This window comes from Numenius arquata, chromosome Z (genome assembly GCF_964106895.1).
Source record: "Numenius arquata chromosome Z, bNumArq3.hap1.1, whole genome shotgun sequence".
Lineage (NCBI taxonomy): Eukaryota > Metazoa > Chordata > Aves > Charadriiformes > Scolopacidae > Numenius > Numenius arquata.
Genome location: NC_133616.1, coordinates 11,881,512 through 11,906,779, shown reverse-complemented (window position 1 = coordinate 11,906,779; position 25,268 = coordinate 11,881,512). Strand labels below are relative to the sequence as shown.

The 25,268-nt window shown below is 48.3% G+C and overlaps 1 protein-coding gene across 1 annotated transcript; it reads left to right on the top strand.

Moving 5' to 3' along the window:
• The first annotated feature begins 405 nt into the window (after positions 1-405).
• LOC141477205 (unconventional myosin-VIIa-like) lies at positions 406-25,268 on the top strand. Its single transcript, XM_074166291.1, has 24 exons — positions 406-522; positions 598-663; positions 742-872; positions 3,706-3,808; positions 5,193-5,295; positions 5,732-5,900; positions 6,228-6,321; positions 6,588-6,716; positions 9,218-9,326; positions 10,550-10,666; positions 11,108-11,208; positions 11,643-11,729; positions 11,905-11,970; positions 12,296-12,409; positions 13,511-13,622; positions 15,047-15,093; positions 15,412-15,477; positions 15,779-15,898; positions 18,707-18,754; positions 21,177-21,376; positions 23,332-23,421; positions 24,079-24,244; positions 24,585-24,893; positions 25,191-25,268. Exons 1-24 carry the CDS (start codon positions 406-408, stop codon positions 25,266-25,268), a joined length of 2,742 nt encoding a protein of 913 aa, XP_074022392.1.

Sequence of the window (25,268 nt, the reverse complement as noted above, 5' to 3'; positions counted from 1 at the left end):
CAGAGGCCTCAGGGCGTCTCTTCCCGCTCCCCCCTCCTGCTGCCACCCGCTTTACACCGACTCACCGCCGCCGGGGACGGGCCCCCAACCCCCTCAGCCCGGGCCCCCCGCCTCGTCCCGGCTCCCCAGCCCCTTCCGTCCGGGCCCCCCAACCCCCCCTCAGCCCGGCTCCCCAGCCCCCCGTCAGCCCGGGCCCCGCACCCGTCTCCGGCCCCGCCTGAAGCCAGACCGGCCCCGCCGCCCGTTACCTACTGCTCCCCGCCGCCGCCCCGCGTTCAAACGGTGGCCCCGCCTCGGAGGGCGGTCCCGGGGCGGAGCGGGAGCGGAGCGGGGCCGGGCCGGGCCGGGCCGGGCCGGGGAGGGGGGGCAGGCTGGCGGTGGCTGTGGCTGTGGGAGCGGTCCGGCATGGTGTCGCTGGGGGAGCGTCGCCCACCGCCCGGCGACCTGGCGTCGCTGTCGGAGCTGGACGAGGCGTCGCTGCTGGGCGGGCTGCGGGAGCGGTTCCTGCGGCAGCAGGTCTACGTGAGTGCCGGGGGTCGGGGCGGGGGGCGGCGGCGGCCGGCGCTCGGCTGACGGGCTCTTCCCCCTCTCCCCCAGACCGACATCGGGGACATCCTCGTCGCCATGAACCCCTTCCAGCCCCTGCCGCTGTACGGGAGAGAGGTGAGTGCCCGCGGGCTCCCGCCGGCCGGGCCCCGCTGCCCCCTCATCCCCTTCACCGCCGCTTTTCCCCCCACGCAGGTCGCCGAGCGGTACCGACACCCTCAGACGGGCACGCTGCCGCCACACATCTTCGCCGTGGCCAGCCGGGCCTACCACGCCATGCTGGGCCACCGGGGTGGCGGGCCACAGAGCCAGTGTATCGTCATCAGGTGAGGTCTGGGTGGGCGACCAGGCCGGGCTGGGGGCTCGCCAGAGCCAGGCAGAGCTGGGAGTCCGGATGGTGGCCAGCAAGCTCTCCTTGGGCTTTCCCCACCAAAGCTTTGGGCCAAGCTCATCTCCCACGCTGTTGGTGAGTCCAAACCCAGCAGCTCTTGCCACCCATCGCTCTTCCTGACCTGTCTGCTTCCCAGACAGGAGAGCAGGCAGATCGTGATTGGCAAACAAAGCTGTTTTTTGTGGAGTGGCTCAGCTGCTGATGCTGGTGAGGCAGCTACATATGTTGGGTTTGCTTCTGGAGGGATGTGGCTTTGGAAAGATCTAACCAGCTCTGGGGAAAGCCATAGGGTGTTCTTCTTCGGCGAAACAATTCACACTCTGAGTGCTGTGATAAAGGTTGTATGTAGTGGAAGGGACCTGTTTTCCCAAAGTGGAGCTTTTCCCATATATAATGAAAGAGCAGCAGGAAGACAAACAGAAGCTTTTTTTTCCCCTAAGACCTTTGGGAATCTGGTCAGGGAAAATTTTATTGTCATGGGCAGTTCTGTGCACTAGAAGGGAAAAAAATGAGCTCTCGTAACCAAAGAGCAGTGTCATGAGCATTTTACTCCATGATGTCACTATTGTTCTGCTGAAACTGTGCAGGGTAGCAGATAGCATCAGCCAGCAGAGAAAGCCTCAGACACCATCAGCCAGCAGAGAAAGCCTCAAAACACTGTCTGCCTTTTCTGGGTGTTATAGAGAACAGTTTAAATGTCATCTCAGTCGAACTGTTAATTGCCAGCTTGTTTGATTTAATATTTCCTTCTTTATATTGGCCTTCTGATCATTTTATCAGTATTTTCAGTCTACGTGGTGTGGAAACGACTTGCTGAATCACTGCTGAGAGTTGTGGTGGGACTGGTAGCTGACTTCAAGGGTCCAGCCCCACACATTTCTCTAGCCTACAAGCCATCAGCACCTGTGCTTTACATGGAGTGCTCTCACAAAGCTCAAGTGAAGTGGTGACCGTGGAGTCAGCAGGTGGAAAAGGTGCTTCAAGTAGGGCTCTTAGGGATGGAGAACAGTCATAGAATGTCTTCCATCTCCCAAGATGGAAGACAAGAAAGAGTGACTTGTGGGTGTTTGTCAAGAAGTCAGTGATCTGATTGTTTTATACCAACAGTTTGTGGTCTCAGAGGTGAGAAACCGAGTTCCTCCTGTGCATCTTGCAACCCTGTTAACTGATCTATGTGTTGCTATCACAGGAAGTTCATGGTTTTGCTCTCTACGAGTGGTGAAACACTCATTAATGAGATTACTTGGCATGAGCAAAGTTGGGGCGGAGGAGGAAGGCACTCCTTTTAGACCACAGTTCATCAGAACAACACAGGGACACACCAGGGTCTACTGCTCTTTGTGGTCTCTTTGGTCTCTCCAACTTAGTCTGGGAGGTCTGGGTAGCATGTTGCAGAGGCTGATGTTGAACACAGTAGCTGCCTGCAGGTGATAAAGTCTCATTGCAATCAACTTGTCCCGTGCCACAAATTCCACTGGCTCCTCTTGCCTTCCCAATCCCATCAGATGTTAGTCACAGCCTCGGCATGCTGTGGTACAGAACTTGGGTCTCCTGGAGATGACTTTCCTTTTCTTCACAGCCTGGGGTAGTTACACACCCGCCACAGGGAGTGTTTGCAGGACCAGGTGAAGCTCTTGCGCGTTTTGGAGGGTACAATGACAAGCTTGAACTTGAAGGCTGAGTACTGACTGACAGTGCTTTTGTGGAGGAAGGAAGTCACTGAAACCAAAAAAAAACCATCTTACACACTGAGCAGAGGTGCTGTCTGGATGTCTGGAGTTGACATGTTCTCAGTTGTCAAAATGGTCTTATTTTGTTTGTGCATATTCAGGTGGTGATGGCCTAATATGTGCTTTCAGATCAGGTATCTGTCACAGTATTTGAGGTGGAGCCACCTATGACAGATACTTGATCCCAAGCACACTGGGAGCTACAAAGCAGTAAACCCACACCAGATGCTCAAAGGTCAGGTGTGGAAATGGAGACCTGCCCTCAAGAATACCTTCAGCATTTCCTGCATATTTTTCTTTCTATGCATACACTGAAATTCTCTGCCAGTATGATATTGTCAGTCAAGGACACGTTGTCTCACTGATTGTACTTTCTGCCTCCCGGGAGAGGGGAAAATGCGCTTTCCAAGTGCTGGTTGTTTGACTTGGAGGCGGAGGTGCTGGGCACGCGTGACGGCAGAGTGACGTGCACTGATGCTGCTGTGGGTGTGCAGGCAGCTCTGTGGCTATGTGCCTGTGTTCTCAACCTGCTGATGCGTGTAAATGTGAGAAGAGCCTGAGATTTGAGATTGCTGCGGTGCCTCAAGATCAGTACTCAGTTGTGGATGTGAGGTGGATGGATGGATGGATGGGGCAAATCTCTTTGAAGAAGGAGGAAGCTCTCAACTCCAGCACATGTGGGGTTGTTGATGTATCAGGTCACTTCCGAAGGAGGTTGTTTTCCAGAAGTTAGATATATTTTTTAATTAAGAAGCAGAGTAAATGGTCTGTCCAGTGCACCCCATCCAGAAGTGACAGCATGTACATGTCTGTACTCCCTTGCAGATGAGGAAAAATTTCCCTGGGGAGGAATCAGGACCTCATGGAACTGACTGTGTAGTACAAACCCACAGTTTGTACTCACACATGCAGTTTAGCTGAAAAAGTTGTGAAACTTTTGGACAGGAGAGTATTCTCAAGTGATGGGGCACCAAGGCATAAGGGGCAGAACAACTATACTTTATAGCTGCTGGAATTTTCTTTGCTTTTTCCTGGCAGTGGAGAGAGCGGTGCAGGGAAAACAGAGAGTACGAAGCTACTGTTGCAGCACATAATGAACCTATGCAAAGGCAACTCACAGCTGGAGCAGCAGATCCTTCAGGTAGGTCATTACAGGATGGTACTTGAAGATGCAGAAGCAACACTGCTGCAAGATAACATGCGTTAGGCTCAGACAGCCTGCTGGTGAATCACCATTGGATATCAAGGAGCAAAATAGAAGACACATAAGAAAATAGTAGATAAGGATGGTGAAATAGCTGACCACAAATTAGAAGGGTTGGTAGGTCAGTACTGCTGATTGCTGGGCATGTAGTGGTATCTTAAATGACAGAAAACTATTGAGGCACAGGCTCTCCACTGGTCCTGCCAGGGGCTTGCTCCAGCGCAAGCTTCCCACAGGGTTGCAGCCTCCTACAGGCACCCACCTGCTCTGGCGTGGGGTCCTCCACAGGCTGCAGGTGAATATCTGCTCCACCGTGGATCTCCATGGGCTGCAGGGGGACAGGCTGCCTCACCATGTCTTCACCATGGGCTGCAGGGGAATCTCCAGCACCTGGAGTACATCCTGCCCCTCCTTCTTCACTGACCTTGGTGTCTGCAGAGCTGTTGCTCTCACGTGTTCTCACTCCTCTCTTCTGGCTGCTGTTGTTCAGCATTTTTTTTCCATTCATAAATATGTTACCCCAAAAGGGCTACCACTGTCACTGGTGGCTTGGCCTTGGCCAACAGCAGGTCTGTCTTGGAGATGGCTGGCATTGGCTCTATCGGACATGGTTCTCATCTCAGGGTTCTTCTTAGAGTAACCACCCCTGTAGCCTCCCCGCTACCAAAACCTCTGCTGTGCTTTGGGCTCTGGTATCACATATTCAGTGAGGTATCATCTATGGTGGATCAGAGGTGAATGCCTGTGCTCCGTTGTGGGAATATGGCGGTGATATACCTGCTGGCTCCACTTAGGGCTGGCTTGGGCCACACTGCCAAGCTGCTTCTGACCTGAGCAGGTTCAGAAATCAGAAAGACCTGACTGGCAATGCCAGTAGATATATAGTTCACTGTCCCAAGCCATATGCTGTCTACAAATTTCAGTAGCTAAGTTACTGTGCTTACATTTACTGAGTGCCATGTTTACCTTGTTTATTGCAGTATAGCAGTCAAATTATCTAGTGATACCATGTCAGATGCTTTGTGGAAACCTGTTATACCAACCTTATCTTTTAACAAATGAGTCAGTGATCTTGCTGAGATCAACTGGGCTTGATTGTGCTTATTTTCAGTCATCTCGTGCTGCTTAGTCTTTGTTACATTTGCCTCTTTCAGTTCCTTTATCCAGGATATGATAAAGTCAGTGCTCTTGAGTACTCATGGAGTGTTTCCTATTCCAGCTGAATACTGAATAGTAAATGCTAAAGTTAAATGTTTCCCAGTAAGTTAGATTGGATCACTGAATTTGAAGAAAGCCTGTTCAGCTTGCTCACTTGTTTTAGGTAAATCCGTTGCTTGAAGCTTTTGGCAATGCCCAGACTGTGATGAATGACAACAGCAGCCGCTTTGGAAAATACATACAGCTGCGTTTCCAGAAGAACACGGGTAAAGTCAAGGGCGATTACTAGTTTGGGGGATGGTGATGCACCAGAGGGAGTAGGCTGAGTAGCCAGAACTCGTGGAGGGTGAAGTTTTGACACTTGACTCCCTGTGGGAAGGGTATGCAATTAAGTAAAAACTTACAGCAACCACAGCTGTAGGATGAGGCCTGGGTTTGGACAGTGTGCAAGAACAGGAAGGATATCGGGGGGGGCAGTACAAAGGAGGTATCCTTAATACGGTGCCAGAAGCCTTGGTTGCTGCTAAAGGAGGTGAGCAGACATCTCTAAGATGGTGGGAGGAAGCATGGAGAAGCCCATTTCCAGGGTGCTGGGCAGCCTAGAAGCGTGCAAGAAAGCATTTTAGACACCAAAAAAGAGATGTGGGACAGCTCAGTTCAGCCCCAACTGTAAAGTTTACCCTGTCACTTTCTTGTGTGCAGTGCGAGGTGCAAAGCTGAGTGAGTACCTCTTGGAGAAGTCACGGGTAGTGCAACAAGATGCCGGGGAGAGGAATTTCCATATCTTCTACTACATGTTTGCTGGACTCTCTTCAGAGGAAAAGGAGATATATGGGCTATTGGATCCTTCTCTCTACAGGTACTTCAAAGAGTAGCTTAGTCTGCAGGGTGGGGTATAGAGGGGAGAGCAGCATATTGGAGCCTGATGCCCTCTGGCTCTATCTGTGGAGCCTGGGACAGCTAAACGAATGGAAGGTGGAGTGGGATCTGAATGGAGCTGCATGAAGAGATCTTATGGGTCATCATGGAAGCTGAGAGGTCTGGAGTCTCTTCTTTGTTGCATTGCCTTGGAAAAGTTTCTTTCCCTTTCATGTCTCCACTGCTGTTGGCCTGCTTTGTTCCTTTGGGGCAGGACTGACTTGCTGTGCTGGTTGTGTGATGGTTTTATATGGGATATACACTTTCTCAGGTACATAAGTGGACGATTTGGTACACAGGATGTAGCTCAGCGCTGGAAGCAAAAGTACCAAGAGGTGTGCAATGCCCTTGACATGGTGGGATTCCAAGAACAGGTCAGTTCTGCAGTCATTTAATTTCCATCTGTGCATCCTGCAGGCCTAGGGTTTCTTTCTGGCTCCTGTTGTGAGGCTCAGTCCTATTTCTCTCCTTTCTGGATCTTCCGTGTTGCTTCCAAAACACCTGAGTCTGTCAAACTTTGAGTAGAGCCTTTTCCCACAGGCTGCCTGTGCCTTTCCCCCAACTCTCCAGCTGCTGAGGCTTCCATGTCATATATGCTACACGCTGATAGGTTTTCAGTCGCCTTTCTTTTGTGTTTCAGGAGCAAGTGGACATGCAGGCTATCTTGGCTGGTGTGTTGTCTCTGGGCAACGTGACCTTTGAGCCTGAGGAGAGGAATGGGTCTGTAAAAGTGAGTGAAGCCTCCCGGGGATGGCTGAAGGCTGCAGCGGTGAGTCATGAGAGCTGAGAGAAACCTTGTGGATATGATGCTGGTTCCCACTGGCAGTGTGACTGCAGGAGCTGCTCCTGCCAGAGAAGGCAGATGATATTTCTGCCTCAGAGTGTGAAGGTTTTTGAAGAACAAGGAGTTTTTTCCAGAAATACACCAGATCAGGCAAGTGAAAGCCCAGGCAGAACTAAATCTAGCCAGGGACATCAAAAACAATATGAAAAACTTCTATAGATACGTCAGGGATAAAGGCAAGGCTAGGGAAGTTGTGGGCCCTATCTGGAAGGAAATGGGAGAGCTGGCCTCCCAGGATATGCATAAGGCTGAGCTACTGAACAACTGTTTTGCCTCAGTCTTCACCAGCAAGGGCTCTACCCACACTGCCCAAGTCATAGAAGGCAAAAACAGGGGCTCTGCGAATGAAGAACTGCCCACAGTAGGAGAAGATCAGGTTCGAGACCTATTAAGGAACCTGAAGGTGCATAAGTCGATGGGACCTGACGAAGTCCACCCATGGGTCCTGAGGGAGCTGGCGGATGAAGTTGCTAAGCCGCTTTCCATCATATTTGAGAAATCGTGGCAATCTGGTGAAGTTCCTGCTGACTGGAAAAAGGGGAACATAACCCCAATATTCAAAAAAGGAAAAAAAGAAGACCCAGGGAACTATAGGCCAGTCAGCCTCACCTCTGAGCCTGGCAAGATCATGGAGCAGATCCTGGAATCTGGAATCCAGGAATCTGGATTCCTGGAATCTCTGCTAAGGAACTTGGAAAATAAGGAGGTGATTGGAGGCAGCCAACATGGCTTCACCAAGGGCAAATCATGCCTGACAAATTTGGTGGCCTTTTACAATACTGCCACAGACTTGGTGGATAAGGGCAGAGCAACAGACATCATCTACCTGGACTTATGCAAAGCATTTGACACTGTCCCACATGACATCCTGGTCTCAAAATTGGAAAGTCATGGGTTCGATGGATGGACCACTCGGTGAATAAGGAACTGGCTGAATGGCCGCATTCAAAGGGTTGTGGTCAACAGCTCAATGTCCAATTGGCAGCTAGTGACGAGTGGTGTTCCTCAGGGGTCGGTACTGGGACCAGTGCTGTTCAACATATTTGTTGGAGACATGGACAGTGGGATAGAGTGCACCCTCAGTAAGTTTGCCGACGACACCAAGCTCTGTGGCGCGGTCGACACGCTGGAGGGAAGGGATGCCATCCAGAGGGACCTGGACAGGCTTAGAGGTGGGCTTGTGCAAACCGCATGGAGTTCAACCAGGCCAAGTGCAGGGTCCTGCACCTGGGACGTGGCAATCCCAGGCACAAATATAGGTTGGGCGGAGAATGGCTGGAGAGCAGCCCTGAGGAGAAGGACTTGGGGGTGTTGGTGGATGAGAAGCTCAACATGGGCCGGCAACGTGCACTGGCAGCCCAGAAAGCCAACCACATCCTGGGCTGTATCAAGAGAAGCGTGGCCAGCAGGTCGTGGGAGGTGATTCTGCCCCTCTACTCTGCGCTTGTGAGACCCCACCTGGAATACTGTGTCCAGCTCTGGAGTCCTCAACACAGGAAGGACATGGAGAAATGCCTTGGAGAAATTCAGGTGTATGTTATCTGAACACTAATTCTATGTTTTCAACAGATCTTGTCCAAGGATACCACCTTAACTACTATCAGTTTAAGTTGGTTATCCAGAATTAAACTTTCTACTATTTCACATGAAATTATCACAGCTTAAGAAGTATATATTCCCCAGGACCATCCCATTTTTACTATGTGGGATGGGTACATTATCCTGCTTTGTTAACAACACAGAACAGAAAAGTGTAACACTTTGCCTATTCTGTGTCATTTTATTTTGACCTGTTTGAAATCCCAGCACCCTTGGTTTTTGGTTTCACTCCCATCTCTTTGCCTGTTCCCCTCCTACGCCATACCTGAAACAACCACCTACATCTGTTCCGCCGCCAACTTCTTTTTATCTTACTTCAAGTCTGCTCCTTGGTTTTGCCCACGGGAGGGGAATTCCTGTTAAAGCAGTTGCTGAGGGGTTCAGTTGTGTCTGAGTTCGCGTTATTTCCTGTTTCTTGTGGGTCTGTGTGACTTCTGATGTCTGCTGAAGCTCAGAACATCTCAGCAGATGCACAGTCACCTCCATGTGGTGCTGTTCAGTAAGTCATTAAACCATCCAGCAGGGACTGGCATGGATCCCAAAGAAGGTGAAAGGTGGCAGGACTGGGAGAACAAAACAGAAAGTATCTCAGAGAGCACAAAAGTGAGCTTGGTCACTGCAGGGATAATGCAGATCTTAGAGCACTCATCTGACTCCAGTGCTGGGAGATGTTAACAGTAATACTTATTTTACAGCGGGGCTCAAAGGCCTTAATCTAAATCCTGACGCCATTCCACTGGGTGTTGCACAAATGCAAGGAGATGTAATCCCCGCATGTAGAATAAGGGTTTACTATTGACTGTCCTCATCTATTTCCTCTTTCCCAGGGTCAGTTTGGAGTCCAGGAAGATGAACTGTTAAAATGCCTTATTTGTACGATGTCAGTGACCCGAGGCGAGCAGATTCAGCGTTTTCACACCCAGCAGCAGGCAGAAGGTAGGAAACATAATGAATTGCAGATGTGCTGGCTAGAAAGACTGACCCATATTTGGTGGAAGGGTATCCCCACACATGTTCAACTCGTTGTGAACAAAGACGTCTGTCTGTGCCCCTTCATTCCCCTTGCACACAGGCTGTTCGATGTTTTTCTGTTTAGTCTCTTAATGACATGTAGGACCATGAATGCTACTTTTGTTTGATCTCCGGGAGACTGCAAAGATTAAATGAGAAACCAAGGAATTAGCCTTGCTTTCGCCCTCAGTCCAGCCTACAAGGAAACTGTAGGTATTTATACAAAAGAGGGGAAAGATCCTGTTGCAGAGTGCTGGCAGGGTGCAGAGCTCTAGGGTAGTAGATTCAGAAATAACAGAGAATTAATGAGATAGCACAGTATCAGGGAAGGAGTGAGGTAAAGGGAAGTATGTTAAAGTAACAAGAGCAAGGTGTTATTTTGCCTTTCAATAAGAAAAGAAAAATAATCCAAGAGAAACTACACAGAAAGGTTCAGTTAAAATAAAAGATTTACAAAATTTTTTAAAAAGGCATGAAATCCCAGGATTTCTAGATTATTGCTTAAAATAAATGAAAGAAAAAACTGGAAATGGGGAATTAGCTAGTTCTGTTTCCCAAGTGTCTTCTTTTGCATCTCTCTAGACCATAAAAGAAACATCTCCCATCAGCAGGTGCATCATGCAGTAGGTCAGGTTGATTTGGTCTCCTCCTTAGAACGTCAGCAAGTTTTCCATCAACTGCATCCTTCTCTTGCCCACAGCGTTTGAACACTTGGCAGCTGTGAGCTAGGAGGAGCAGAACCATTCAATTTTCCGAGTACATCTTGGAGCCTCTTGCTTGGTTTAGCAGTGAGGGGATCCATACTCAGTTAGACCTGCAGTGGGAAAAGCAAGTCTCTGGATATTCTAAAAAGTGGCTGGACTTTTTTGGAAAGGAAATTTTTCCATTTCAGATGGTCTCACAAGTGCCCTAGTGTGCCATATCTGATCCTGTAGAAAGATCGTGAAGATTTTGGAATGAAAGAGCTCTTTTTGACCTTACAGAGGGCAAAGACAAACAGGCAGATATCTGATGTTTATCTGATCTTTAAAATAGCTTCATAAACCACTAGACATTGTTGCTGGAGGTGAGTGTGTTGAGCCAGCTTGTGTGCTGTGTTCCCTGCTCTCCCTGGAGCCCTTCAGTGAGCTGCTGTTACCTCTGTGCAGATGCTCGGGACTCCATTGCAAAGGTGGCATATGGCCGAGTATTTGGCTGGATCGTTTGCAAGATCAATGAGCTGCTGGCTGAGAACGTGGATCCTGAGGTGGAACTGAGCGAGATAGGTGAGTTCTGTCTGCCTTGCTCCTGTTCTGTCCTCAAATGTGTGTCCCTCAGCCACAATGAAGGAAAGGCACAATATGAGGTTCTGCAGAAATTGCATGCAGGGGTCCATTATCGAAGACATGATCATGTTGGAGATACCAGTTGGCAGCATGAGGCGTGTAGGGCCTTGGCCAACTCTGAGCAGTTGGTTGGTCTGAAGCAACTGTGGGGCTGTAATTCTGGGTCACTCTGGCTTTGCAGAGGAGCCGGGGGTGAGAGTGGGGCTTCTCCTAATTAGCTGTCCAAGGGGAGTTGTGGGAGAGGTGCCCCTGTTGACTTGGCTGGAGTTTCCCTCTGCCACAAGAGCTGGGTGATGGGAGATTTAGTTGTGTGTTGGGGTATGCAGCTATCCGCAGGCATGGTCTGCAGGCTCCATGATGTGCTCATCTTCCCTCTTTTAGGTATCTTGGATATTTTTGGGTTTGAAAACTTTGCAGTGAATCGTTTCGAACAGCTTTGCATAAACTTGGCCAATGAGCAGCTGCAGCAGTTCTTCAACCATGTAAGTCTGCTGTGAGTGGTCTCACCTGGTGTGGCAGAAAAAGCAGAGCCCTGATCTACCTGGCATATGAAGGAGAGCTTGGGGAAAAGCAGGTCTGTTGCCTGGAGGGACAGAAATGGTGATTAGTGAGGCAGGGTAGAGAGCAGCAACCTTCTTTGCTGTGGTAGGGGAGCCATTGGTGCAGGGAAGGAAAGAATAGAAGGGTCAAATAATGACCAAAGTTGGCAGAGCAGGGACACTTACACTCTGAGAAGTGTTCCTGTTTGTGCACCAGGATCAGCAAGTGACAGGCTTATGGATGGGCATGCAGAACAGCAGTTTCATCTTGTGCCTAATGCCATGGATGAGAGAGCCATGCCTCTGTCCTCTGTTCAGGGTGGGAAGAAAGATGTTCAGAGATGCACCAACCTCTTTTTTTTTTTTCCCTGTTTCAGCACATTTTCCAGATGGAGCAGGCTGCCTATAAGGAAGAAGAGCTGCCTTGGGAGACTATCACATTCAACAATAATGAACCTATTCTGGTGAGTGAGAGGACTGACAAAAGAGATTTGCTCCATCCAGCCAAGAGAGGAGTCTTGCTCTTGCTGTCACGGGGCGAAGATATACCTGGGAAGAACCACTTCAAAGGGTGGTGTAGGTGAGAGTGGATGCCCTGTACTGCTTTAGATATGTATAGTGTGTTTCCTTTCCCTGCAGAATCTGCTCCTGGCCAAGCCACTTGGGCTTCTGTCTCTTCTGGATGAGCAGAGTGCGTTCCCTCAGGTATGCATGAGATAGATAGGGGTCAGAGAAAATAGTGTGGGGGAACGTAGCAATAAATATTTGGGCTGCAGAGAGAAGTCTTATGTTGGAGTGTGACTTTAAAGAGCGGGATGAGCGGCAGTGTTCCCATGTGTGACTGATGAGACAGGACAGCCAGATCAGGGGCAGTCTAATGATATTGGTGTCCCTGTGGAGAGTCAGAGTGTACACTATGAAACTGTTGCACAGCCAAGGCCACTTCCAGCACTTTGTTTTGCTTCCATGTACCCTGATCAGGTCTCTGTTTCAGCCTTATCATTTGATTATGAAATCTGCTTTCTTGCAGGCAACTGATAAGACGTTTGTGGATAAATTAAACAGCAGCTTCAAGGGGAATTCACACTTCCAGCCAGGCCGAGGCCGTGTTTTGGGCTTCAGCATCATTCACTATGCTGGGAAAGTATGTACTGTTTGGAGGAAGAATGCTGTTGTAATGTATGTAGGAGGGAGGAAAAGTGTTGCTTGACAAATAAGGCTTTGAAGTTAAGGAGTTTGTGGTCCAACAATGATATAACAGAAGTGATATGTTCCCAAGGAGTTGCCTCCTAGGATTTCCTGGGATTTCTGTAGAAGGTATAGGAAGAGAGGACCCCTGAGGAAAGTGGGGCTACCTCTGGGAAGCAAAGAGTATTAGAAGAATCTGCTGTACTCATCATCCTTCTTTTGGAACTCTAGTCCTAAAATAGCCCTTTATAAAATAAAAACCCTGCGTCCACTGTGCAGCATCAAAGCACAGTCTAATGGCTTTACCTTTACCTGATGGGTTCCAGAGCAGAGGAGTCACTATTTTTTTTTTTTGCAAGCACTGAGGAACACAGTGAGAGCAGCCAGGTGTTTTGAAAGTGGAGGCAATTATTTATACATTCAAATGGTATCTAAGCACCTTGGGGTTTAGGACTATGCATGTAATGTTACTGCCACCAATTTTGAAAGAATTGACTCAAATACGTTGAATTGATTGGAGATAAATTTTGGAGCAGGAGCAGACATAACAAGTCAGGTAATTTTAATATAAAATTTAGTAATCTCATCCCACCATTGTTGACTAAGTTATTACTTGTGGCATTCTTTCTTACAAAAAATAACACCTGACATAGAAAGGAGGGTGCCAAGCTAGAGATGAGAAAGAAAGGGAGCAAGAGAAACAAGAGGATGCATAACAGGATGGAAGTCTATTTAAAGGGAAGAGGGGGAGAGCAAGGAAAAGAGTAAAGTATAAACCAAAAGTAAATGAAACTTCATAATCAAGGAAAGGAGAACAAGAAAAGGTGTATGTCTCAGTGTTGTGCTGCACTCCTGTAGTTCTAATGCCTCAGTGCCATCCGCAGGGTTCTGTTCCTCAGGATTAGCATCTGAACAGAGTGCATATGCATTTACAGAATTCACCTGCAAGCAGGTGTACGTTCAGTTCAACGGTTGCTCTTGGCAAGCTGTGGAGGTGGCTTTCACAGCAAGCCTGTGAGCGCTGCTGGCCTTGGTGACTTGCTGCCCTTTCCCCTAGGTACAATATGCTGCCGGGGGCTTTCTAGAGAAGAACAGAGACACCTTACCAGCCAATGTCCGTGGGCTCTTCATCAACAGCATCACCCCCTTGCTCAGCTTGTTATTCACAGGCAAGTCCCCCTGCTGTGACAGGGCATCCCACATGAATCAAAGCCCACCTTTCAAGAGTTAAGTGTGGGGATGAGGCTCCTGTGCTGTGAATGTGTGTCGCAGCTGGCAGCCCCAGGGAGACTATGGGAAGGCTGCAGCCTGGAGTGGGGCTGCTGGCATATAGCAGGCTGTCGGAGCTGTTCCTTCCTCCCTGGAAAGCAAGGAGGGTTGTATCCTCTTCCAGAGAATTATCCACTGCTCAGATGTCTTCCCTCAGATCAGATAGCTCATCTTCTGCAGGGGCAGTGCAGGACTTTCTCCACTGGCCCTTTCCATATGCTCTGTTCTTTTATAGAAATTAAGCTGGTCAAGGCTTCCAGCTGTTTGCACTGAAAACAGAGTGCTGGAAAGCCACAAGCAATGAGTGTAGAGATTATCCTTTTCAAACACATTTTGTTTTTCAGGTACAACTTGTTAAAGAACTCTGAGGTTGTGCATTATTTCTCTCCCACCACTACACTCCCTTTTTCCAGTTATTGATAAGCCCTCAGAGTCTCCAAGGCTTCTGTGAAAGTAAACACTTAAAGAAAAGTCAGGTGGATGCTTCCTTTGAGTTTGTATGGCTGAACACAATGCTTCTGGTGCAGAATTTTTTTTTTTTTTGTCCTGTTCAGTCCATGCCATTTTCTGGGATTTATAAGTAACTGATGAATTTCCTTTATATTCTCCACTGTGGTTTTCACCTCTTCTACACAGTAGTATCTTTCTTCATTACCACTTCCACACTGTTACTGAAGATACTTAGTCTAGTCCCAACTCTTTGAAAGCTCATAAACAGCAGAGATAACCTTTTCTCAGGCTGGTTGTCTGGCCCTGGGCAACTGCTCTAGGTGGCCCTGCTGAGCAAAGAGGTTGCCCCAGGTGGCCTCCAGAGGTTCCTTCCAGTCTCAACCATCTTGTGATTCTATGATTCACGTGAGACGATTGCATCAAGGGTGTGCAAGACTGTCATTAGATCCTTCAACTTCCTTGAATTTTTCATCTTGTCACTGAATTATTTTTAAGTTAAATGACTTTATATAACCTCCCATCTTGACTACTGTAGGTGAGATTCCCTTTTGCTATTTGTACTTTTCTCTGCGTTGCTAGATGCCTGTTGATGATACTTCTTTTGAAGGTCATTTAGGGTTGTTCAATAGCTGGATTGCCTTGTCTTCTCAGTGGCAGAAAATAATATTGCCTGCATTGTGTGCTTCATATATTTGCATTTTCTTCTCCCTTTCTATAGCTCTTTCCTTGTATTTCCACGTGGTGAAACCTAATGCCTTGTCTGCGATTCACAGTAATTGTAGGGAGACTTGTTTGTGAAGTGAGGTTTTGAATGTTTAGACATGGCTGATTGCAAACAAAGGTACAAATTTAACAGTTGTCTCTGTCCTTCCAGCCACTATCTCCAGGACGGGGACACTGATGCCTCCTGTGAAAGCCAAGGTATTGCACTTCAGGTCCGCGTGGCAATTGATAAATAATGGCATAGTTACCTGATATTTATTATTTGAGAAACTGGCTGAAAATAAGAGCAGACAGGAATTGGTTGAAAATGAGACCCAGACAGTAATCTACTTGCAACGAATTCTCCTTAGATTTTTGCCAGGTTTTCTGCTTGCTTCTGCTGATTTGTCTAACTTGTCTTCCCTCCCTTGAAATCTATTCTCTCCCCTTTTTGCCATCTGCCTTCCAGCAGAACTCTTTGGATGGCAATCAAGCACTGCTTCTAAGGGTGATCCTTTTGTTTGATTCTGGTTTCAGATCATACCAGGAGCAGATGACAAGTTCAACAGCACACGAAAACAGTCTGCCGGAGCTCAGTTCCGGGTAAAGTTTTAAAGTTTTTTAAAGTTAAATTGCTGCTCTGCAGTGCCCCTTGAGATGAGTGCAGTGATGTTTTTGTGAGAGCTTTTGTGAGGCTGCTAAGCATAGTTATAGCATCCAGCATGTAGACAGGGTTTTTTCCGGGTGCCAAGCACAGCTGATCATGGTGGGAGTCACCGGTTGTTGTCAGAGTCTGGAAAGTTGCTGTGGGGTGGAAAAATAATTCTCACTGTGGGATATTGCATGCTGGGCTCTGGCAGTGCTTCAGCTTGCTGGACTGTTGATTTTTCTCGACCCTCATCAGCATTCCCTGATGGTGCTCATGGAGAGGATGTATTCTGCCAACCCCCACTTTGTGCGCTGTATCAAACCCAACAGCCAGAAGGAGCCAGGTGTGGTGGACAGCCAGGTGGTGCTGCTACAGGTGAGGAAAAGCAGTGTCCTTCACAGGTACTTCTGCCATCTCTCAGTGGGGAGGGCAGACCTCACCAAAAGGCTGTGGAGGTAGCTGGAAGCTAGTTGGTCTGAGTATCCCCTTGCAAGAGAAAGAGTAGGCACACTTTTTATGCATGTAGGTTCTGGGTAGTTGGCTGTTTTTGTGTCAGGGACTGCTAGGTTCAGGTTTTGCAGTCTTAGTTCTCTCCTGTTTCTTTTTCATGAATGCAATGAGATTTGCATGTCATGTATTAGGATTCGTCTTTACATCTCCTGGATGTGGACTGGTACAGACAGTACTTCTCCATGAAAAATGATGCTTCCTGAAGGAGACTGTTCTCAACTGTCAGCCAGGGCAACTCTGAATAGGAGCCAAGATGGGATCACTTTTTCATGAGCTGATATGTGCTGATATGACTGTCTTTGGATGTTGTGTCAGGTCTGAATTCCAGACACTTCAAAGAATACTGAAATTTTTAGAAGAGTTCAGAAAGATTTGTGGCCTGTTTAATATATATAAGAAAGGATAGGATTAAGAGGGAAGCTCATCTGTGCCTCAAACTACTTCTGTGTCCAGATTTGGAAGTAAAAGGCTGTCCTCTAAGGGACGGAGGCAAAACAGTACCCATGGCTGGAAGGCGAAGTTATTTCAGTCATTGGTTTTTATGGTTTCCAACTTTTAAATGAGAATGGTTAATCATCATAGTTACAGGAGGTGATAAATTCCGTCTTTATCCAAGGAAACATTTTCAGAAAGAAGCTTTTTCATTTTGAACTGAAGAAGTTTAGGGCTGAATGAAGGAATTTCTGGCTGCAGAGGAGCAAACTGGTGTCCTAATGACCTGTTTCTATTTGTTTCTCCTTGTGGTGCTGCTTCAGCTGCGGTACAATGGACTGCTGGAGACAATCCGTATCCGAAGAGATGGTTTCTCCTGGAGACCCTCGTTTGAGGAATTTGCTGAAAGGTTTGTTAAAACCCCTGAATATTCCTTGTTAGGGAAGTGACCCCGGTAACCAGATATGGGCAGGGAGTGAAACTGCCTATTCAAAGTTATCGTGCCTGAGATCATGGGGTTGTTTGCTGTGGGAGGCTGAGTGGGAAAGACAGTGATTTATTGTTGTTTACTGTGGGGGTGACATGGATCACCTCAGCACATCAACGATGGGGCTCTCACTTTGCTGAGTTGGTTTGTTTTTCACAGATATGGAATTCTTCTAGTTAAACCAGATATTTCCCTCACAAAAGAAAGGTAGGAACCCTTCCTTTGTTATGTGCAATCCAGCTTGCTCTTCAGAGACTTTTGCTGTGAAGGTAGTATAGAAAACTGAGTAAAAGGAACAAAGTGAGGTATGGGGTACTGTGGTAATGGGGAACACAAATTTCTAGGCAAAGGCATTCAGTGTTTAAAAAGCATTTGGTACAATGATGAATAAAACCTTTCCAGAATTGCTGTGTAGCAGTTCAATTCAGTTGCTACAAAGCTGTGGTATCCTGTGGAATGAGAATTGGCTAAGGTACTCAGTTTAGGAAGTCTTATGGGTATCTGTTGAACTCAGTATGGCAGGGGCTCAGCGCCATTACCAGGTGCCTCTCCAGGCCTTTTCCTGATGGCCTCATGGGAGAAGAAGAAAATGAAGGCAATTCTGAGCAAACGGCCAGCACTGAATGTCTCCCAGGCTAGACAGGATGTTTCTGGTCCAAGAATTTTTTATGTGTACAGGTATAATATACCCTAAGCACTTTCAGAACCTGACTGCTCCTTACACAAATGTCCCCCCCAGCACTGCAGTCTTACCCTGTCAGCTTTTTCCTTCCTACAACAAAGAGGGCAGCAACTCCCCACTTCCTCTTCTCCACTTTCCCAGTCCCTCCTTCCTGCCATGGTCAACTGTGACTGATAGTGAGAATGAAGGGTGTAAGGCAGCCAGCTAAGGGTTTTTTTAGCCTTTTCTTAAAAGGATTTGAATGTTCTCTTGGAAACGTTCTGTCCTGGCAGTAGCTCCTCCAGTCTTTATGGAGCTTCCTTGAAAGTTAAGGACAATTCTGAATTAAAAGGAATTGCAAACCCAAGTAAGGTCAAGAGAGTCTCACAGATGAGAGAGAGATGATGATAAACAGGCAGCATGGTGTGTTTTCAGATACAAAAATCATAGGATGCATTTGAGACAAGAGTTACCATGGATATAGATTGTGGCACAGTGGAAGTTGGCTGAGATAGAAGGAAAACCACTTCTGCTTTGCTATGCAAAATATTAGCAAAAGGTGTCACTACAATTTCACAGCCTGGATTTGCAGGCAGAGGGAGGAAGCTGTCTGTGTGGTGCAGTGAGAGTACTGCTTTCATTTCCAAACGTTGGGGAATCTTTTGGAGTGACCTAAATTTTATTACTGGAGTCTGAAAAATGAAACTGAATTAATTTTCAGTGAAACAAGCTTTCTCCCGGAAGTCTTGCTGTGCTGACCTTGCAACTTGTGTGCTCCAAAGGGCTTGGAAATGAAATGAGGAAAAACAGTTCTGAGAATAAAATAAGCTCTGCAGAACTGCCTCCCAGGGAGTTGAAGGAAATCTGCCTCTGGGAACCCCTTTGCTGATGCTTCTGAATGTCATCCTAGCTGTACCTCAAGGAGCATCACAGATTGACAGCCAGTTACTGAATATGATCAGGTGATGGGACAAAGAATGCAATGCAGAATCTCTGAGGCACTTTCTCTCCCTTTGTGTACCTAAAACCACTGGCTGCACAGTGTTCATTTTGGGTGGAAAATGATTTATTTCACTTTTTTCCTCTCTTTCAGCTGCTTGGAGATACTCCAAAGTACAGAGTTGACAGGCTGGATATGCGGGTAGGTGTGGATTACTGTTGCTGGGAATGGGGTCCTGAACTGCAGAGACTTTATCCATGTAGACTGTTGTCTGGTTCCCATTCAGGGAGCCCTTTATGGCTATAGGAAAGGCCTGTCTAAAGGACGATGGATGCAGGTTTAGACAAACTGTGTTTCTCCCTGCTTCTTTCTCTCCCCTACTTCACAGAAAGTCACGGCTTTTCTTTAAGTATTGGCACCAGGAACAGCTGATGAAGTATGTGGAGCGACTGGAAAGAGCAGCAGTTGTCATACAGAAAGGTGAGCACTGGGGCAGGAGAGTCCCTCAACTCTGATCTCAGACCAGTGCAAGAAAAAACTTCTCCAGTCCCTGCTCCACCATTGCACCTTCACAGATTACAGAAAGGCAGGCCAGGCACCATCTCCCTGTCAAGGCCCTGTGGAATCAGAGTGCTTATTGCAGATGCCTGCTTCCTCCATGCTCATCCTCATCAGACAGGGTGAGCCTTGGAAAGGGAAAGCACGTGTGCAGGAGCTGAGCAGGGCAAGCATATGATTTGGCTTCATCCCGAGATCCGGGTAACCATCCTTTGGAGTGAGGGCTTGTTTGTGAGTGGTGTTGAACTGAGGAGAGGAAAAAGAAGCGAAGCAGATCTCATTCCTACTTACAGAGATGGGCAGAAGGGGATGAAGTTTTGTTTTGGTGTTGTTTTTTTCTTTCCTTTCCAGGTAGAGTCTGCTCTGGCAGCCTGTTTCTCCAGAGCAGGCACTGTAGGCAGTTTGGTACTTCCCTCTGCACAGGCTCCATGAGGACTGTGCAATCAGGAGGAGGAGGCTGTCATCCTGCCTGGTTCCTCTCTGTTGTACTTCTCTTCTGTATGGGTTGTTGCACTGCTGAAGCATCTGAGCCGCTTCCAGCTATGCACCATACAGGATGACAAACATCAGACTGTCACATGCTGTGCCTTGTTCTCATCCGTGGGGAAGATGTGTGGGTAGTGGGAAATAAGAAGGTGTGGCTTTCAGTTCATGTGCTTTAGTACCTGGTAGAGTAGGCAGGATAATGCAGTGTCACTAAAGCTCCTGATGAACCCTGTGATGGCTGCTTATGGGGAAGGTTATCCTGTGGGCTGACATGAAGGAAATCCCGTCTCCTGCAGGGAAGAGCTTTATTTTTACTGAGTAGTGTCTGAAGGGTACTGGGGAGATAGATGGTTAACAGAGACCCTTCTGTGAGACTTTGTTTGCTAGGTATCCTGTGCCTTGGCGTTAGAGATGAGAGCTTAGATCTGTAATTTGATTTTTTTAAATCCATGATCTGGCAGCTTAGAGAGTAGAAGACCGTTCTCACATGTTTTTGACTGCCTGCTCAAGTAGAGTCTGTATTGCTATTTATTAATGTGATTGAAGTGTTGAGGGCTTTGCACGGGGTGAAGGAATATTACCTAGTGTGCTTCCCCTAGAGAGTGACAAAGCCATGATGAACATTTTTTGTCTAACCACAGCTTTTCTCTGACCAGTTTTCAGGGGATTCAGATGCAAGAAGAGTTACCTAAAACTGGTGGCTGAGCTAAGAGCTCAGGCACAGCGGTTACAGGAGGAGGCAGAGAGAGAAAGAAGCCGGCAGCTGGCGATGGAAGCAGAGGCCCAGAGTGAGTTTCTCCCAGTCCCACTGCCCCTGTGCCTGGCCATGTGTAACATGGTCACCTTGAAGTGCTGTAAGCTCCAGGTGATGATGGCCTGCCCTTGGCTCTCCTGGGGCTGGGGGTTCCACTAATGCGGTGGCTAGGGAGGTTTCTGCCATTTGAAAGCGCGGCTTTCTCTGTGGGGAGCAGGAGCAGCATGATGAAGGTCATTTGCCTGGCTGTGTTGGGAGGAGTGTCAAGGTGTGTCTTTCCCACATGCTCCATGCAGCACAGCCTCTCCCTGTCCTGGGTATGTGGACGGTGGATCTCCTGGATCTTGGATGCTAGTTTTCACCTACTTCTTTTCTGTTGTTGCAGAGAGAATCTCCCTTCCAGTACCCATGCCACGAAAGAGGCGCCCTCAGCCTTGTCCCCATTCTACTGAAAAGTCGTCACAGCCACCAGTGCCACGGCCACGCAGCAAACTAACAGAGGTAGCAACGTTGTCTCTGCTTGCGGCCCCTTTGCCAGGTGTGCTGGTTCCCTGCTTCTTCCACTCTCTGTGTGCACAAGTTCTCCTGCATGTGGTCATAGGAGAACATTGTCATTCTTGTTATGAAAAGTGAGAAAGCCCTTTCCTACTGTGGTTAGCTAAAATGTGTGGTCAGGACCTTTGAGAAACTGAAAGCAGTGTTCAATGGTTTGTCTAATCTTGTCCTAAGGGACTCAGAAAGGATCACTACCAAAGGGATCCCTTCAAAGGTCCCCTGCCTTTGGCCTTACTTTCATGCCTGCTTTTCCCCTCTCCCCTCTTTCAGTCTACTCCTTTTGATAACTTCTTGAACCCTTCTGTGCCTCGCCCTATTCTGGGGAGGGAGGAACAGACTGGAGAAGGGGTAAAAATGAGGAAATGCAAAAGAGGAGCAACTCTCCGCTGGTTCAAAGAGACACAGGCCAAGAAGGTCATGCAGGATGACGGGGCTTTTCCAAGCTGGCTTCATGGGATGATCAGCCGGAGGTGAGTACGCTGGACCCAGTGGCTGCAGGTTGTATTTGCCAAGATTTGCCTCCTGCATAACCTTTCACTTTTAGGCTGTGAGTTTCAAACCATTACAGGGTTGGAGCTCCCCATCACAGGATGCAAATGCTGAAACTTTACATGGATTCAGGGAAAGACTGTGGAAACTCATAGGAAATAAGTCCACTGTGGGTTCCTAAATACAGATCCTGCACAGGGAAGGGAGGCTGGGAAAGTACTTGGAGATGCAATGCACGCATGCTTTTACCCTGTTGTGGACTGTTTGTAGAGACCTCATATGGAATGAAGATGGACTTTTGTCTGAGTCATTATGACTGTGCTCTTATCTCTCAATTTAGGTCAGGAGGAGGCCTTAGTTTACAGCAGGAGAATACAGAATTCAGTGTACATTTATTTTAAAAAGTTTTAAGAGGTGCTTTAGTGAGTACCCAATAGAAAGCTTCCCCCCAAAGCCCCCAATACGGGAAAAGGAAGGCTTTTTGTTCATACCTCTGCACATCTAAGGACAGTGCAGCATAGGTGGCATTTACATCCCCTGTAGGCTGGGAGAGACATCCGCAAAGCCTGACCTCCTTACAGAGCGTTTTACAAGACTGTGAACTCTCGAGCTTTTTTCAGAAAACCTTTATTTAAAGTGTTTGAAATCTTGCTACTGGATATGCCTCACATGTCACTCTCCTGGCTGAGCCAAGCACAACTTTCCAAGCAGCGTGATAATCAGAGAAATGCTGATTATACCAATGATCAGATAGGAGCAAGACAGTGGGGTCAGCAGGTAGACAACAGAATTTCTGTCTGTAGTCTCCCCTCTCTGCATTAATCTGTGGTGCCGCATGCTTGCTAACTGCCACTGTCCCTTATTTGGCGGGACTCGTGTGTGGGCATTGCTGCCAAGCGTGCCAGCCATTTGAACACCGCTATCATCTTGTTCCAGTTTGTCACTTTTTTCTGTTAAAGCCGCATGTCCCCTTCAGTCTTACTAGATCACAAGTCGCTGGGTTTTGTCAGCTTGTCAGTGTGAATGTTACTCAGAGACGTTTCTTAGTAAAGGACACTACAGTAGCTGACAGCTCCCTGGTAACTGCATTTTTTTTTCTTTTGTTAAGATAATTAACAAAGCCCCCACCAGCATTAATGCTCTTGTCCACAGAGCCAAGAATGCAGGAGAGGAACTAGCATCTGGCAGATAAAACTAACTGAAATTGAGTACAGGCTAGCCATGAGCACTTCACAATGAAGGACGTAGCAGATCCTTCCCAAAGATGCTGAAGTTTAGATACTTTTTAAGTGGTGCTTCTTGTTGCTGGATTTAAGTCTCCATACAGCAGTGTAAGCTCAGCCTCTTGTAACAGAGCAGCCAGAGCAATCCCAAATTGTGCTGGTGATTTGCAGTCACCTTTAGCCTGGAGCAAGGCACGTGACAAGCACAAAGTGGTGCTTTGTCTCTGGGGCAGAGTGCGGGGAAGACCTCCATCCAGCAGGAAGTTTAGAGAGGCAGAGTGCTGTAAGCCAAGTTGGTGTTTTTCCAAGGTTTACCTTGTGCTGAGCACCAATACCCCACAGCATCCCGACTTCCTCCGTCAGCCCAGGAGTGCAGGAAATGTACATGTGCACAGCCTCCTCCTCTCAGCCACGCTTTGCAATGGGCTGCCTGCTAGAAGGCAGCTGCTGTTGTTGCACTCGTCAGACTGCTGCAGCAGGCTTGGAGCAGCCCTGCTTGGAGAGGCTTTGGCTGAGAGTGTTGTGCCTCCTCAGCCTGCTAATGCCTCCCAGCAAGCCCAAGTCTGGAAATCTCTGTCTAGGAACACATGGGGCAGATGCTGGCCTCCCTGTGGACTAGGAGCACTACTGTGGTAGCACATGAGACAGGATGGGAATCCCTGCACTGAGGCAGCTGCTTAGTGTCTGCTCAAAAAAATCTTTCCTGCTTACAGGGAAGCTGAAAACTTGCTGATTGACAAGCCTTTGGGTTGCTTCCTTGTTCGGATCAGCCAGAGCCGACCGGGCTACACCTTGACATACAGGTAATGTAATCTTTTTCCTTGCAGAGAAGGAAAAATAAGGTCCTAAACTGAGCTTTGCAGGGCTGGAGGAGTCCATTGAGGATGATGCTCTGTCTCTCCTGTTGTGGGTCCCTCAGACAGTTTGCAGTTGCAGACAAGACACTGCAGAGTCGGTCTTTTACAAAAAACCAGTTCTCTTTGTGGGTGGGGTGCTGCGGCTCCAAGGGTGCAGGTCCTGCTTAGGCTGTGCTATATGACTGAGTGGGCAAACCAGGCTGGAGGAAGCAGAGGCTGGAGCAGAGGAGATGAGTCTAGAGGAGGATCTGAGGAGAGGCAATCAGAGTGCTGCAAGGGCATGGTCTTTGTACAGCCTCAGGCAAGTAGGGAAGAGTTTTAATGTGGACAGCAACATGGAAGGTGGTACAGCCTCCTGGGGTTTGGATCTGGCTGCCAGGGTTCTCCCATCACAGACTTTGGGGGAATTGCTGCTCCTGCAGCACCTATTGGCACAGTGTGTGACACTGCAACATGGTGCATCTCCTGCATCTTTGTGATATTTGTTACTGTGGCTTCTTATCACATCTGACCCCTTGAGACCAGTGCAGAAAGCAATGACTGGTTCCTGGAGAGACATTGTGGCCCCATGCCATCCCTATTTTTGTCTGTTCATCTCCCCAGGGGCGAAGGCCGCTGCAGACACTACATGATCGAGATGCAGCCCAATGCACGCTATGTCATCCTGGGGGAAGACCGGGCCCATGCCTCTCTTACTGAACTGGTTCGGTATCACCAGACTGTGGGCATCCAGCCCTTCATGGAGATACTGACTGTTCCCTGTGGGCAGGTGAATGTCGAGGATCTGCAGCCGGAAAAGGGGATGGGGCATGGACCGTGCCCTGAGCAGAGTTGCTGCAGCAGCATCTCTCTTTTGTGTTCCTTTTACGGGTATCCCATTCTGCCAAGTAGCTTGCCGGCTTCTGCATTCACTGGGAAACACTGCTAGCTGGGCACTGGGGAGTCCTGGGGTGGGGGAGAGGCTCTGGTCCTGGTAGTGGATTCAAGGGACAGATCCCTGTCCCCTGAACATCAGCAGTGGTCACAGCTGGGTATTTCTCTTTGTTGTGCTGTTTGGGGTGTGTAGAGGGTCTGCAAGGCACTGCTGAATCCACTCTTCCCTCGCTCAGAAAAGTAGTGACAGTTTGGATTACGAAGATCTGGAGTGCCTCAGGCTGGATCCACCAGAAGCCGAAGGAGAGGCCCATCCAGAGGAGCAGCCTTGCCCCTCCATGCCTTCCACCAGCCAACCTGCTCTGCAGTCAAGAGCAGCTGCAGTTCTCAGACACGTGTGGTTCAGGAGGAACAAGAATTCCCAGATGAAACAGAGCCTGGACAAGAGTGGGACCAAGCCAAGCTCATTCAAGAAGATAGGCAGCCAACGAGCTTTCCCTCGCCTCCACTCTTCCATACGCCTGGCGATGCAGGAAATCCAGCAGGTGAGCTGGGGCATATCCTCTGCTGAGCCTTGCCACCCATGACCACTCTGGGATGCAGGGAGCTGCCCTACTCAGGGTCAGCAGAGAGGAGGTTTCCACAAGTAGCACTCTGTTTCTTAGCTCCTGGGTCACAGGTTTTATTTGGGGTCAAGACTGTGTTCATTGGAAGTGCCAGTTTGGGGGAGACCCTGGGAGAGGCTCGCAGAGATGCCCAAAGAAAACAACAGAAGGGGCTGTGATATGGCCAGTGTCCCAGTCACTGCTCCCCTAATGCTGTCTCTCTGCTTCTCACTGCAGTTCTCTTCCACTGCCTCGAACATCTCTGTACAGAATGGCTGTCAAGCTCTCCACATTGAGCATGTAGAGCCCAAGTAA

Bases quoted from the DNA above. Each gene is read 5' to 3' on its own strand.
- LOC141477205 (XM_074166291.1), top strand. From the start codon at position 406: ATGGTGTCGCTGGGGGAGCGTCGCCCACCGCCCGGCGACCTGGCGTCG. The intron at 873-3,705 runs GTGAGGTCTGGG...TTTTCCTGGCAG, and splicing joins AGCCAGTGTATCGTCATCAG to TGGAGAGAGCGGTGCAGGGA. The intron at 24,894-25,190 runs GTGAGCTGGGGC...TTCTCACTGCAG, and splicing joins CGATGCAGGAAATCCAGCAG to TTCTCTTCCACTGCCTCGAA.